General features: G+C 37.0%; 2 protein-coding genes across 2 annotated transcripts in view; one reads left to right on the top strand and one right to left on the bottom strand.

The window, feature by feature from the left end:
* Window positions 1-16,954, top strand: part of Plekhh2 (pleckstrin homology, MyTH4 and FERM domain containing H2) — a 97,339-nt gene that overhangs the window by 3,273 nt on the left and 77,112 nt on the right. The window contains exon 2 of the mRNA XM_010611492.2: window positions 15,500-15,562. Coding sequence (XP_010609794.1) covers window positions 15,500-15,562 — 63 coding nt within the window. The remainder of the gene's footprint in view (window positions 1-15,499; window positions 15,563-16,954) is intronic.
* Window positions 13,386-14,302, bottom strand: C1galt1c1l (C1GALT1 specific chaperone 1 like). The gene is given in 6 exon segments (XM_010611493.1): window positions 13,386-13,514; window positions 13,516-13,601; window positions 13,604-13,774; window positions 13,777-13,842; window positions 13,845-13,888; window positions 13,890-14,302. Coding segments are annotated over 6 exon segments (909 nt in total).

Below are 16,954 nucleotides of genomic sequence, written 5' to 3' on the forward strand. Positions count from 1 at the left end.
ATACATACATATATGTGTGTATATTAATTATTTAATACTTCCGACATTATTTGTTTGTTTGTTTTTTGAGACAGAGTCTCGCTATGTAGTTCAGGCTGGCTCTAAACTCAATATGTAACCCAGGCTGGCCTTCAACATGCAGGACCAATCTTGCCTCAGTCTCCTGAGTGCTGGGATTATAGGTGTGCACCACCATGCCCAGCTCTTTGAACAATCTTATGAGGTAATATTTCCCATATTTACACAGAATGAAATTTAGACCCAAAAGTTATTTCAGTTGCCTGAGTTCAAACTATAAAGTGGTAAAGCCGAAATTTTGAACGCAGGCATTCCATCTCTAATGGATAAGTGAAGGTGTTACCCTATATCGCCTCTGTAACCTAGTTTCATTGCCATCCTCCTTGCTTTCTCTGATACATCTGCCCATTCATCGATTCTATCATTGTTTCTAAGAGCCAGTTTGCGTCAAGTGTTACATTCCTGAGGCGAGTCTGTTCTCATCTGCAACCTTTAGTTTTGTATTAGGACCTGTCTGTTCCAGGGCTTCTCTTTAATACTCCTCCAAGTCTTCCCTGACATGGATGTAGCCCCAAGGTGGAGATTCTTGAGAGAATACTAATTTAATTCTTTAGCTCTTTGCCAGAGATTCTGGCCAACTTCTCTTCCCTGTAACAGTTTTGGTTCCCAGTTCTGTTTTATTGACACTGGTATAGGCAACTAACTGCAAATGCCAAATATGGTTCCCAAGTTTTACTCAGCTGTTATGTATGTGAAGTAGTTACTATCATCACCAATCCAAAATTAACATTAAGGCTGAGGGTAATTGGTTTGAATATCCAATATTAAATTATTACACAGTTAACAAATAGCAGAACTGCCCTTAAGTCTTAGTTCTTTTTTTTTTTTTTTTTTTTTTTTTTTTTTTTTTTTTTTTTTTTTTTTTTTTTTTTTTGGTACCAGAGATTGAACTCAGGTCCTTGTGCTTGTGAGGTAGGTGGCAGAACCACTGAGCTAAATCCCCAGCCCCTAGTCTTAGTTTTTTCAGATTCATGATATAACTAATAGAGTACCAGGCACATATCATTGACCCATTACTACTTTCTTCTTTCTTTTCTTTTTCTTCAGTGGTACAGATCAAGCTCAGTCAAGTGCTCTACCCAGAGCTATATTCCCAGACTTCTTATATCTTTCTGAATAGACATACTGGTTAAGTGTATGAGGAGATGACATAAATGTGATTACAAAAATCTCAGACTCAGGAGGCTGAGGCAGGAGAATCACCTCAGGTTCAAGGCAGCCAGGGCTAAATAGTGAGTTCAAAGCCAACCTGAACTATATAGCAAGACCCTGTCTCAAAAAAAAAAAAAAGTGATTACAGAGACATATGGCAAGAAAAAAAATGTATGAAATATTTCAGAGTATTTGTGTAATTAGAGGTGCATTTTAATAATATATATGTTGTATGTCTTGAAGATGGAGTAGAATACATGAGATTTTAAAGACAAACCATTTTTGCACCTACTTTTTTTCCCATCACAATTTCCAAGTAATTTAGGCTATTGAACTTATAAAAAGACCTTATTGAAGTCTTGGGCAAGTGCTGCTGTAAGTGGGAGAGGTCTTAAGAGGAATTTAAGGAATGGTGTTGGAAATACCCTTAGTATGCCAAATATAAACTCTTCAGGGAAGCTGAGATTTAAGTAGTTTTCCTACTTTACAATATTACTGGTTACTTTTCTGAGTCAAGGAGGGAAACGTGAAAGCTTCCTTTCATATCAAAGTGAAATGTTATTTCTTTGAGTTAGATTTTCAGTGAAAAGGAAAAGGAGAAAAATATGAAGAATTTATGCTTTGGCATCAGTATGGCCCATGTAACCTAATGCTGCCACAACCTGAGGCAGCATGGCCATCCGGGATCTCCTGCCACCTGGCCTTCCTTGCATGAATATGATTCCTCGAGGCAGTCTAGGAATGATTTGAGGAATAAAGAGAGCGTACGGTGGAACCACAGAGTGTATGCGTTTGCCCGGTAGTCCAGCACAATGCCACAATGAACCTATTTAGGTTACACTGGCCCTCAGTTACTCTGTTGGCGCACCTAAGTTTGCTCAATATGTAATGGAAATTGTACGTATGCTAGCAATGAATCTTACAGGCTAATATAAATGTTACTTTTGAAGTTATTGGCTGAAGATATTATTTGTTATAATAAAAAATTTTTAAATGTTGATGAACCTTTTAATGGCGTCTGGGGGGAAAACAATCAGAAAGAGGAATACAGTACTTGATTGGGAATTGCTGAACACATCAGTGAATACGAAGGTCCTAAAGCATTCAATCTCCATTAACCAACTTGTTGAACTAGTTTACTTGTGTGCTGTGTTTGCAGTAATGCCCCCATTACTGAGTATAATGTATGGTGGCGTTATGATCCAAACTCAGAGGCAGACTCCACTCTGCCACAGAGGGCTCTTTATAGAAATAAATCAAGCACAGTTTCATATTTGTTACTTCACTTTGTTATTCTGTAAGTGGCCTATAAATAAAATACTTACTGTCTTATTTTTGTCTAAAACTTGATATGGGGCAGCTAATCATTCAAGTTCTTTTTTTAAGCTGGCTTAGTATGCATTGGTTATAGACTTGACTCTAGATTTACATTATAGTCCACATTATGAAAGTAAAAAGGAATATGTATGTAACCTGCATTGCTTTTCTGATTATTTTACAAAGTTATTTTCTAGTTTGAATGATTATGAAAATAAACACTCACATACGACTTTTCTATTTGAACTGGTTTTAAAGTGTTCTAAGTTTTATCACAGTCTTAATAATGTATATTTACATTAATGTATGAGCATTCATTATTTATGATCTGTAATCTAGATTGTGAAGAGTGGTGGTTTCCTTCTGTCAATTACTTTTTTTTTTGAAAGAGTTAAAGCTGTCATTCATTTATTCATTTCCTTTTCATTTCATCTCATCAAAAAACATTTATTGAATTTCTGTTAGGTAGTATTCATCATCCAGCCTCAACCATTGCTGTATAAGTAGATAATATATCCAACATCTGGAGAGAGGACTTAACTGTTTCCTGTCCAGTGATGGAATTGTTAGAATCTCAAATTCCAGACTCTCTTCTTGTTATATCTCTTTCCATCTGTTTCTTTCTATGATAGCTTTCCTGGAAACTCTAAGTCTTTTATGGGTGTTAATATTTATTGTAAGTTACCAGTAAAAGATTCCTGGGCTGAAAGAACAGCAGACTAAGGACCGAAATAATAAAATCCAGTGCTTCCCAATTAAGAATTTGTGTTTTTTGTGTATTTGGGATGAGTTTTTCATATGGTTCTGTATTACTATACATTATGTATATAGTTTATAAATATCAGAATAGCTATGGTTCAATGACAAGAACACTAGAAAATCAGAATATGAAGGTTGAAGTCCCAGCTGTGTCATAGACTGGGAGCATAAGCTAATACAAAGTATTTACATTCTGAACTGTTTCTTAATCTTTATCAAGCAAATAATATTTCATTTTATGGTAGGGCTGTGAAGTAATGTTTTTGAAAGTTTCTTGATCCTGAAGACTAATTAGAATTTCTAAAAAATTCTCTTCTGTTCCCTGTTTCTCTTTCCTTTGAATTATTTTCCTGTTTTTATGTTTGTTATTATTGTTTTCAGGTTGCAAGCTTTTCTCAAATGTCTGATGATTTTGGTGTTTATATTTAGGAATGGCACATCTGTAGTTACGATGGCTAACTGTTGTGTATAAATCATCAGTACTGGTCCATGTCAACTTCTGCTAGGGTGAATGTGTGGCAGATTGTCTATAAGATCATTTGCTTCTGATGCCACAATTACTGGATGAGTGTGCTCTAAACAATTTATTAAATTTTATAAAAAAAGAAACTCAGGTTTTTTTACAGGAAATACCTCATTGCTGGACATTTGGAATATGGGGATAAATGTGAAAATTTCAGGAATTTAGTTGATTCTAAAAGGCCACATATGTCTATCAGTACCCATTATTTTCAGTGTGACACATCATTCCTCTTTAGGTCTTTATGGGATTCCTCAGGGCATTTGACTCTCAGGAGGAGGACCTCAGAAACCTCTGAGCCTTATTCAGAGGCTGTGCTTTCCATCATTGTGCCTTATCAAAACTGGAGGAGAATTAAGTGAGTATCTGCAAACTTTCAGAGAGAAAAAAGGTCTCAAATGAAGGATCAGGAATTAAAATGGCTTTAGACTTCTCAAAAGCAACATTGCAAGTTACAAGACAATGAAACAAGGTCCTCAGAATTCCAAAGAAAAGTTATATCAAATTAAAATTTCTGTTCCAAGGCCAATCATGAATTTTATTTGAAGGTGGAATAATAAAAATATTCTTAAGACATACAAGGTCCCATGTAATCATTCTGTAGACTCTCCATCAGGATGTGCTCCATTAAAAGGAGGAAGTAAACCAAGCTCAAAGACGACATGGGATAAAGGAAATGGGAGATCCATTGTGGTAGAAAGTTGAAGGGTGTACCCAAGAAGACAGCTGTGCCAGACAGAGGGAGCCCATCCAAACTGGCACAGGTTAGAGATTCTAGGAGCAGCTTGAAGAAGAAGAAATCAGTAGAAGAGTAGATATGAATGAAAATCTTGAGTGATAATTTAGACAGTGGTGGGAATTTAAAGTTGAATTATTAGTAAGTTCATAAAAAAAATCAAGACCCTTAACTCTAGGGGGAAAAATCATATGGGAAAGAACAAAGTAACCCAAGTTTGCTCCATGATTTAGGTATGTATAAAAGTCACATATATATTGTAACTATTACTCACAGTCACACTAATACTGATCCTGAATAGTGATTTAATAAACGGTGAGATAGAATGATACTGAGAGGGTGGGAGACATGACATGAATCTCTGTTGATGGCAAGGAGAACAAAGAGCTGTGTCCTAATTTCCCATTAAGGAAGTGAGTAGGGAATCACTAAACATCATCAACAACAACAACGTCAACAGAATAGAAACATGTTATTTAGAACATGAAGGCAAATATGAAAATAATTAGGTAGAAAAGTATACTTATTTTTATAAATAAATATTTTGTAATTAGTTGACACATGTATTTATGGCTTTCATATATGTATACATAAAAATAAAAAATCAAGTTGTGAGGTAAATAAACTTGTTTAGTCTTTTTTTCTGGTAATGCTTGAAAATTTTTTTCCTAATTTTGAGACTAGGGCTCACTAAGTTGCTGAATTGCCCAGACTGGTTTTGAATTTGTGGTGCTCTTGCCTCAGCCTCCCAGAGTTTGGGATTATGGGCCAGTGCCATCAGCACCCTGCTTGTTCAGTCTTTTAGGGGGAAATCTTAATGGGATGTTTCCATGGAAATCATTGTTGAAACAAAATAATTACTTTGTTTTCAGACTGTGTCAACAAAAATCAAGCTTTTTGCTTTATATATTTTAGATATAATAAGATTTATATATTTCCCTTTTATATATTGATGTTAGATGCTCAATTATTTATACCATTTATAATTATTGATTGATTTTATTACTCATAAAACCTTTGAAGATGAAATAACTTATTCCTTTATTCCCTTTATCCCCTATCTCTTGTCTCATAATAGTCTACTTTTTATGTTATCTATTTTAGATTCCACGTTAGGCAGAACATGAGCTATTTGTTAGATTTTCTTCATGCACCCCTCCTCTCATACTTTTTGCACTTTGGTGGTTTTGGAAGTTACCAGTTGAATTTCGTTTAAGTGCAACTACTTGTATTAATCAGTTTTCGTCACTATAACAATGAGAGAATCAACTTATAAAGAGAAGAGATTAATTTTGACTCCCAGTTCTGGAGGTTCCCATGCATCATTGATTGGCTCTGTTGCTTTTTTTTTTTTTTAATAGAGGCTGGAACTCAGGACCTTATGCTTGCAAGGCAGGTGGTGGCGCCACTGAGCTAAATCACTGGCTGGCTGGCTGTGTTGCTTTTTGCCTGTCTTGAGACAAGACATCATAGTGGGCGCATGTGGTGGAGCAAAACCACAACTAGAAAGACATGTTGTCCCATCTTGCCCTATAGAGAGAATTGGTGGTTTTTTTCAACATGACCGCAAAACTACCTGCTTTAAAAGCATGTGGTAGTGGGGGGATGGGTTGGAATAGGGTTTGGTAAAAGTGCATTTCGGGTAGGATGAGTAATACAGTTGACGGAAATCTTTCGTCTTGGTGAATTCAGCCCTCAACAACCTATGGTCTGCCACATGGCTTTGCAGCAAAACAGCAGCACACTTTTGATCAGTAATATTAGATGCATTTTCATGAAAAAAATCATAGTTTCAATCTAAAAAAAAAAGTCATTCTCCTAAAGTTAACCCACCATTGTGCCATTAATATTTTATCATATATTTAATCTGGAATGTATTTTAGCAATTTAAATTGACATTTTAAACCTCAAAGCAAATCTTATAGTGTTTCATTGTGTGGATATTTAGCCACAATCTGTTTATCCATTTAGTAGTTGATGGGCATTTTGAGTTATTTCCAGTTTGGGTAATTATGAATAAAGCTGCTATAAACATTCCTGTATAGGAATTTGTGTGGGTATATGACACTATTTCTTGTAGGTAAACACTTAGAAGTAGAGTTCTGAATCTATGCTAGGTATATGTTTAACTTTATAAGACCTTGTTAAATTGTTTCTAAAAAGACTATCATTCTGCATTCCTACCAGCAGTGTTTGAGAATTCTACTTGTTTTTCATCCTTACCAGCATTTGGCATTTCCAGTCTTTTTAGTTTTAGCTATTGTAGTAGATGTGTAGCGGTATTTCATTGTAATTCTAATCAGTGTTTTTCCTAGAAATAATGATGTTGAATATTTTTCATGTATTTCTTACAATCTGTATTTATTCTGTGATAATCTATTGGAATCTTTTGTCCATTTTAATTTTTATTACTTATTCATTTATTTTCCGTATTGAATAAGTATTTATTTCAGGACATGCTATATCAAAATAAAACAAAAGAGTCAAAACCTCACTTTTTACAGTACTATTGTATTATAATAGCACTTTACAACTCCTTCCCATCTTTGAGTAGGAGTTATGGGTATGTGTGCTAGTGATTATCTGAAAGCATTTCTCTATGGAGATCAATAATATAAGGGCTCTCTGAATATTACAAAGTGACAATAATGAGATGTGGAGGAGGAAAAGAAAGGGGAGAGTAAGGTTTTCCCAGTTCAGGGTTTTATTACAATGAGGACATGAGGAAGTATGAAGTTATTTTTGTTGTCTTCTCATCTCTACACCGTGTTATATAATGCTTGTAATATAAATTCAGCAACTTTTTCTGAACTGTGACTCAAAAATTTTCCCCTATAAACTGCGTATTTACAAATGTATTTATTAACTTGCACAGCAGTCTCACATTAGCTAGTATGGTTTAAAGGGCATACTTCAACTATATTTGTTTGCAGTGTCTTAAAGGAAATATACATATTGTGATGGTGATGAAACTCTAAATAGCATAAACAAAACATCTAAACTTTGAGATTTACAAAAAAGAAAGAAATGACTTGCTATGGCTTGTGTCTAGATGTCCCCCTAAAGCCTCATGTACTCATAGGTGGGGCTTTCTGGAGGTGCCTGGATCGAGAGTTGTGAATGTGGATTAAGGGTGTGTGATTAGTGCGCTCATCGGTTTAGCATTGTTCTGGGCGTGGATAGTAGGGAGGCCCACCTTGGGTAGCGCCACCTAAAAGGCTTGTATCTTGGATGGGATGAAAGGAGAAGGGAGGCTTGCTGCTTCCCTGCTTCACTGCCTCCCGCCTGCTCTGCCAATGGACTGTCTATCCTCTGCCATGCTGTCTTGATTTGGAGCCAGCTGACTAGACTGAAACCACTGCAAACTGTGAACCGAAATAAACCTTTCCTCCTTGGGGCCGGGAATTTAGCTCAGTGGTTCCACCACCTGCCTCACAAGCACAAGGTCCTGAATTAGATCCCCAGTACAAAAAAAAAAAAAAAAAAATTAACTAAAAAAAAATAAACTTTTCCTCCTTTAACTTGTGGGTGTTGGGGTATTTTGTACCAGCAATAAGAAAGTATGTAAGATGAATATTACCAAAGAAAAAAAGTTTATTTGTAGTTTAAATGTAAAACTAAAACACCAGATAATTAACCAAACTATGAATATCTAATAAAAAGCAAAATCAGCCTGAAAGACCAGAATTTAAAATCTCTAAAAAAAAAAAAAGGCATAAATCTGCATAACTTCCCTTTTGTCTTTTCCCCCCTCTCTTTCTGATCTACCTTTAGGGGCTTATAGGAAAATTATTTCCATCTTCCATTTGACCTCAGATATTCACAACAAAATATTTGCTGTTTTGCAAGGGTTGTTTTGACCTCAAATGTCCACAACAGAACATTTGCTACTTTGCAAGGATTCTTTTGTTGGTAAGATTTAGATATCATTATGTGTAATAGCCATAGTAGTTTTGACATTTGGTATTAAATTTAAATTCTTCCACTGGTTCTTAAAGAATTTGATTTTTTTTTAAGACAAAGTCTCACCATGTAGTTCGGGCTGTCATTGAACTCACCGAATGCTTTCTTATTTAATCTTCATATAAATACTGTAAAATAAGTATTATTTCATATTACAGACAAATGGAGACCCAGAGAATGTAAATAACTTACCCATTCTCACACTCTTAATGAGTAGTGGAATCTGGGTTTTAATTTAGGTCTTGCCTCCAGGGTCAGTGCTCTTTCCACTTTTCACTATCTCAAGAACAATGTCTTTTTTTATTAAAAAAGCAAAAATGGCCTTTTGACTCAGTGCTTTTATTTAACTCCTCTCTAAGCTACTTTCTCATTACTGAGACACCATAGCCAGAACCTACAATTTAAAGGAGGAGGAGTTTATTTTGTTTCACAGTTACACCTCTGGTTAGCTGGCTCTAAGGCAGAAATGAGATGATAAAATGGTCTACAGAGAAAAGCTGCTTACACTGTAGTGACCAGGAAGCAGAGAGGAAGGGAGGAACTGGAGATGAAGAGAGATGTACCCTTCCAGGCCATGCCCTAGTGACCTACCTCTCCCAAGCAGACCTCTTGTTCTCCTCCTCCTCCTTCTTCCTTTTCTTCTTTTTCCTCCTCTTCTTTTTTTCTCCTTTTCATCTTCCTCTTCTTCCTCCCCTTCTTCCCCTTCTTCCTCTTCATCCCCTTCCCCTTCCCCTTCTTCTTCCTCTTCCTCCTCCTCTTCTTCTTCCTCTTCCCTTTCCCCTTCTCCTTCTTCATACCACGGATCAAACTCAGGACCTTGTGCTTGTGAGGCAGGCAGCGACACCACTGAGCTACATCCCCAGACCTAGACCTCATCTTCTAACAGCAATGAAGTTCTGAACTCATCAGTGGACTGATGCATATAGTGTCCCCATAATCCAAAACCTTTAAAACACTTGAGTCTTTTGGGGGACACCCTAGATCTAAATCATAACATTCTACCCTGGCCCCAAAAGACTCATTATCATCTCTTTAGAAAAAAATGCATTTAGTCCATCTCTAAGAGTCACCAGATTTTCCACAGTTCCACCATTGCTGAAAAATCCAAGTCCAAAATCTCCTGTCAGGCTCAGGACAAACTCTTAGCCCTGAGCCCCTTTAAAAAATCAAAAACGAAAGCTAAACACTTCTAATATACAATGGCACAGGATAAACATTTCCCTTCCAAAAGGTAGAGATAGGAATAGAAAGAAATGAGAAAAAGCAATACCAATACCAAAATTTAGGAAAGCAAACATTAAATCCTGTAGTTTTGTGTCCAGAACCTAGAGCAAGTTGAGGCAAGATGTGAACTCCAAAGGGGTCACATAGCCTTCCTCCTATGACATTGTTGGTTGTCAGGTGGCCTGTCTTTAGGTGGCTTTGCTCACTGCCGTGTGGCTTTTTTGAGACATTCCTTGTTCCTGGCTTCTCAATTTCCTGAGGTCTCTACTGTACTTTGGTCTTCACTCTAACAGCTTCATACACTGCCCTCACACACACTGCTTGGCCTACCAGGCCCTCTGAAATGTGAGTGGAAGCTCCCTAACACCACAGCTTTTGCATTCTACATGCCCATCAAACCAGAACCATGTGGATGCCACTAAGGTCTACTCTCAACTTGAGCAGTAGCCAGGCTCCCTTGAATCATAGCTGCTGCAGCCTCTGAATGCCCAAATGGCCAAACATTATGAAATGAATCCCTGGAGATCAATGCCCTAGATGGCCCTTCTTGAGCAGAGTGCCCTGGGACTCTTTTTAAGGAATGCTTTTTTCACCCTTGAGCCCTTGAAGGGTGGGGTCTTGGGATTTCTGAGATGTTCTCAAAGCAACTTTGCTTTTGTAAGTGATTCAGAGTACCTAGCTTCTTTTTAATTCTAATCTTTTCAGTAACTATGCTCTTCTTCAATTTTGAAGGTGTTTCCTTTCTTGCAAAACTGAAGACCTTTTTATTTTTTATTTTATTTTTTTGGTACTGGGGATCAAATTCAGGTCCTTGCATTTGCAAGGCAGGCAGCAGAACCACTGAGCTAACCCCTTGGCCCTCTGAAAACATTTAAAGTGGGCTTTTTGCTCTGATTCTCAGTGTAAACCTGGCTGAAAGCAGCCAAAATTTCCTGTATGAGAGCCTGAACATTGGGCTTCTTTAAAATTTTGTCTGCCAGATTGATTAATCCACCACCCTTAATCTCAGTTTCCCACAAAGTCTCAGAACATGGGCAACATGTAGAGAAATATTCTGCCAGGGCACAACACACATGGCCTTGAGCCCAACTGCCAGTGGGGTACCTGTTCCCACCGGAAACCTTTTGAAGCTGACCTTTACTGCAGAATACTTCCAATGGCTTCTGAACCACATGGTAAGATAATCACGGCAATGACCACACTTCACTGGTACCAAAATCAGTCTTGGTCACATTCTCATCACTGAGAGGTTTATTTTATCTCACAGTTATAGTCTCTGGTCAGGTGGCTCCAAGGTAGAAATGGCATGATGGGAGGTCTGCAGAAGAAAGCTGCTCGTGTCGTGGTGGTCAGGAAGCAGAGAAGGGAAAGAGCCAGGGAAGGAGTTACAGCATTCAGCATTATACCCCCAGTAACCAGCCTCTTCCAAACAGTCCCCTCTTCCTAAAAGCAAATCAGCTATATACTCATCAGTGGATCCACTGATGTGTATAACAGCGCTGCGATCTTTCAAACCCTTGAGGCTTTGGGGGAGCACCTGAAACCTAAGCCATAACAACCCCTTGTGTTCAGAGACGCAAATGTATAATTTTTGGGCCTGGGAGCAAATTTATTCTATTTGTAACCTTGACTATCAAGGTCCTTATTTGTAGAAATGGTGTGTGTGTGTGTGTGTGTGTGTGTGTGTGTGTGTGTGTGTGTGTGTGTGTGTGTGTGTGTGTGTGTGTGTGTGTGTGATGCTTTTTAAAAAATAATAGATGTAACGATCTTTGTAGTAGGGTCACTAATCAGTACTGAACTTTTAGAATTTTTCTTTTTTTTTTTTCCTTAAATGGTTATGGAGCTAAAACCCAGGACCTTCATGCATTATGCCACTGAGCTACATTTCCTGGCTCTTCTTCAAAATTTTATTTTGAGACTGGGTTTCACTAATTTGCCTCAGCTGGACTTGAACTTGCAGTCCACTTCCTAAGTAGCTGAGATTACTACAGGCCACTGTGGCTGACAGCTGTTAGAATTTTATTGAGTGACGTTTGTGCATATGTGGGTCTCACATGATTCCTTCCAACAGCTTACAATGTAGTTGGGAAAATAGTGCCAAATAAGTTAGTGCCAAAAGATTAGAAATAAAATTATGTGGCAGTGATAGAAATAAGGTTATTATCTTCATATAAACATGGTGCTTTACAGATGACAGAGAGCTTTGTCATTTATTAATAATTTATGATAGATGAAATGCTATGTAAAGATCTGTATTGGGTCTATAACAATAAATCAAACAGACTTCTGCCCTTTTTGTTATGATTAGAAACTGAATATTTCAGAAGGAAAAATCAGACAAGATATTTACAGTTGTTTTTTAAAAACTTCATTTTTGCCACTAACAAAATTTGACAAAATTTTATTAGCAAAATTCTGTGGATTTTTCTGTTTCTCCTGGCAATCCCAACAATATCCAAAAGTCATTTGAGGCTCCAGAACTACAAAATTCCCCTGAAAATAAAATGTTGTTAACAATATAAAGGTGACAGTTGTCAGCATGTTGCCAGTAGTGGAAGAATGTGGCCAATGGCGTGCCTCTGCTAGTACAGTAGTAGGCTTTGTGGTTTAGGGAATAACATATAGAGACACAGTGCTTGTCCAGTTGCTTCTGTATGGCACCCAGTCTGCACAATAACTTAAAGTGCTTTTAAGCAGTATTGCTTAACACTTGAAATATTTCCACCAAAAATTGTAAGTTCAGAGAATGCTTATATATATATATATTATATATATATGTATATATGCCTAATATTCTCTCTCTTTCTCTCTCTCTCTGCCTCACTGCTCTCTCTGTCTGTTTCTCTCTCTTTTTTTCTCCCTGTTTTCCTCTCTCCCTTTCCTCTCCCTATTTTGTTACTATAGATTGAACCCAGGGCCTTTGCTCTGAGCTGCATCCTCAGTCCCTTATAGAAAAAAAAAATTTTTTTTTTAAATTTTGAAACAGGTTCTCACCAAGTTGCTCAAACCGGACTTGAAACTATTTAAAACTTCTAGAATCTAGATCCCCACAATAAACTGCCTTTTGAAAAGTACTGTCATAGGGCTGGGGACTTAGCTCAGTGGTTCCACTGCCTGCCTTGCAAGTGCAAGCTCCTCAGTTCAGTCCCTGGTACAAACAAACAAGTAAATAGTACTGTCACAGGCTGGGGATTTAGCTCAGTAATTCTGCTGCCTGCCTCAAAAGCAGAAAGACCGGAATTTGATCCCCAGTACCCCCCAAAAAACTGTTATATGTACAGTTAAATTATATAGGTAATAACAGGTGTTCTACATTTTTACTATCCAACTAGAAATACAGTGTGAGAGCTACCTATGTAATTTAACTTTTGCTAATGGACAGATGAATAAAATGAAAGAGAAATGAAATTAATTTTAATAGTATATTTAATACATCAAATACAAAATATTTCACTGTGGAGTCAATATAAAAAATTACTCCAGACTCCAGATATTTTACACTTTTTTACTAAGAAGGCTTCTAATAATTATGTATTTTTGAATAAAATGTGTATTTTGTATTTCCACCACATATTAATTTGGACTAGCCACATTCCAGGTGTCCTTTAACAGCAGTATTCTATTATTTGCTATCCCTCAATCATTTTCCAAACCATTTGGAGGCAAGAAAACCAGTGTGTCATTGAAATGATGTCCAAATGCCCTCAGCTGGTAGACGCCATACATCATTAGTTCCATTTTTTGGAGTGTCAGTCCATTAAAAGTTAACAGCTACATCAGAACAGCAGCCTTTAACAATTTGCTGAGGGTTACTAAGCATTGCCTTTTGAATAAGATCTAAAATTGGTTTGTATTAAATACATTTTTTCCTTCATAATCCTCTGCATTTTCTGCAAAAATGCCGGCATATTTCAGGAAGATTGCTAGCTGCTTATCAAATGATAAATTCCAAATCACACTTTGACTTGCACACAATTCATACTTATTGAGAAGCCTGTGAGATCTCCTCAGTGACTCTGCACTTGATCAGAGTCTCCAGATGTAACGGTGTGGCCCAGATAGAAAGGTTGTGATGCGGTCTTTGTCAGCAGAGGTACTTTAAATTTTCAATGACGGCAAACATGGTAGGAAGTGTCAGAGTACCACTTGAAGTTGTTGCCAGATCTTTCAAAGACATCTTTGTAAGTTTCCCTCATATGTTTCCACTTGTCATTTCTGTCTACATTGGAAGAATGATCACTTTTAGCTCCATAGAGCTCTGCCTGGTCACTGTATTTGGGCCGAGTCTCTCTTAGCATAGCCCAATAACTCTCATCTTCGGGTTCTCCGAGGATGACATAAAAAACATTCATACTTTTGCTGAGTTCTGTGTGTGTCACTTGTGAAATATTGAAGAACTCTTTTCCCTTTGGTGGCCTAAGGTGATGGTGTTTGTGGTCTCGAGTTTGACCTCCGTGTCGACTGTGGATTTGGCTAAACATAGTTGCCAAAGCCCAGGAAATGCTCCCAATCAATATACCCTTAAGAAAGGATGCTCTATGAACGGAAACCATTTCTCAGGTGGGAGCACTGCGCACGGATCTAGGGAAATCTGGGGGCCGTCTCGGTAGCCCCAGGGATGCTGAGTGCCTCCGGACAGGGCCAGTCTAGCTGCGGGCTGCGCTTCTCGGTGGTATTGGAAGGAAGTGGGGCCCGGGCCAGTCTTCTGGTCGGCCGGGCTGACCAGCGGCTACTAGGCGCTGGCTGTGTTGTAGGAGTTCTGGGTGGCGGACTACCAGTTTGAAAAGGTGCACATGAGCACTGATAAAGTCACAGACGGCTGTAAATTGGCCAGACTTCTCTGAGAAAAAAGAAATTGAAACGCAGTTTTATTTCTTGACTTTTGTATTCAACATCTGGTACACGTCCATTATGTTAATTAGCATTGGGTCCTTTAAAGACTTTAACATTTTTACATATATTACTCTTTTTGGTATATGTACGTCTGTATGTGTATGTGTGTTTAAAGAGTCTCTTCTATTACTCTTTCCATCAATCTATCTGAACGTAATAATTCCCAGAGTGTAATGTTCCCAGAGTGAAGTTTATGAAAATACACTACTCCCCCAACATTATTGTGAATTGTTTGTTTTTTGAGACATGGTCTCACTTCGCAGGCCAGGCTGGCTGGGGAACTCACTGTTCCTCCTTCCTGAGCTTTGTGAGTGCTGGGACTACAGGAGCATACCACCACTGCCTGCTCAGCGTGATTTTTTGTAATCAAAGCTTCAAATACGACAATGGAAGTCTTTTTTCCTAAACTTACTGTTCTTAGTATGTGTTAACAAGTCATTTCTAGTCTTTTGATGAATATTTCTGTTAATATTACATTGTTTTAAAAGTACAAAAACTTTGGCATTTTTGTTTCATCAGTGTTTGCTTGTTTGTTGGATCTTTGAGATGGAGTATGGCTTTGAGGTGCAGGCTGTCCTTGAACTTACTGTGTAGCCTAGGGTGGCTTTGAACTTGTGGCGATTCTCCTGCCTTAGCCTCCCAAGTGCTGGGATCACAGGTGTGTGCCACCACTCCTGGCTTGTTTCATCAGTTTTTAAATATACACAGAGCCTTTAATGTGTTAATTGTATGTAACTCATTTCCAGTGAACCACATTAAAAATTCCTTCAAAATTGATAACATTGGGAGATTTAAAGTATTTTTCTAATAGGGAAATATGCATTTTTGTGTTTTTTATATTTTCCCTCACCTTACAGATGCAGCAGCTTGAGAGACAAGTTATTGATGCTGAACGTCAGGCAGAAAAAGCTTTTCAACAGGTAGAGTATAATTTTAGTTAATTTTTTTTCTGTCTCATGTAAAGATTCTATTACCAAAGTAGGAGGATTGTCGTCAGCCCTTCTCCACATTCTATCATTTGAACTAGAAGAATCTAACTTTAAAGAAGAGAATCTAACTTTATTTTACCCATTAACACATTTTCAAGAGGAAAAAAAGGATTCAATTTTCTATTTTCTAAAAAGTCAAATGACTTTTGTGGTAATCCTAACCATAATGAAATTGTATGTATTAATATAGTTATAAAGGCTTTATTTATAGTTATTGAAATAGTATGAATGATACAGAGGAATGTGAACTATATCAATGCCATTTTTACAACTCCATTAAAAATAGTTGTTACCAAGGATATATATTAATATGTTAAAATGCTTAGAATTATATTAGAATGCTTAACCCTTTCTTGGTCTTGCAAGCAGTAAAATGATTGGTTTGGATGGGTACACTCAGCATTAAATTTTATCAAATGATCTTGAATTCTTAGCTTCTCATGTTTATGAAAAGATCTCTGTCATATTCAGTTGAATAAAGAATTTCCAAAAGCTTAAACACAAAACTCTTTCTCCTAAGATGTGAATATTAAATTTTTTCTACCTTCTCCAAGTTTGTTGTGATTTTTCTTTTTAAACCAGTATACTATTGAATCTTGTTTTCACTTGAAAGATTTAATTTCATGTAATAGATTGAGTGGCCTAACACATTTCTAAATAAGCTCAATGTAAACTAATCCTAGATTTTTAAATTGTACTTGAAATCTTAAAACTTTATTGTGCATAACTCCAACCACATATGTAAGTAGAAAATATTATATACTGCACTCCCATCTTTCTTAGCTAACTCATGCTTGTCTATACCTCCACCCATTATTTCCCTTCAGTTTCCCTTCAACCACCCCCAAACTGGATTATTTTGAAGCGATCCCAGACATCATATAATTTCACCCATGAATGAAATTTCAGCAACTAATCTGAAAGGACTCAGAACAACATATCCAAACATACCATCATCAAACCAAAAAATTTCCAGTAATTTTTCAAAGATCTAGTCAATACATATTCAGATTTCCCCAAACACTTCATAATTCCTTCTTTTTTGGCCTTTAGTTGAGGTAAAATTCACGTAAGATAAAATTAACTATTTTTTTACTTTTTTTAAATTGAGTTTATTGGTACATTTTAGGTATACAGTACAGTTACATTCATCATTGGGATCCTGTATCTTTACATGACAGGTCTTGGTTCTCATTTTTCCCCTTGTCCCTGTCCTCCCTTCACTCCCTCCTCCCCTCCCCATTTACAAACACTTTATTTCCATTTTTTCATTTTCTCACATTTTTTTCCTTTCCCTTATTACCTTTACCTTTCCCCTACCCT

This window comes from Fukomys damarensis, unplaced genomic scaffold (assembly GCF_012274545.1).
Source record: "Fukomys damarensis isolate Sample0158 unplaced genomic scaffold, DMR_v1.0_HiC HiC_scaffold_2, whole genome shotgun sequence".
Classification (NCBI taxonomy): Eukaryota; Metazoa; Chordata; class Mammalia; order Rodentia; family Bathyergidae; genus Fukomys; species Fukomys damarensis.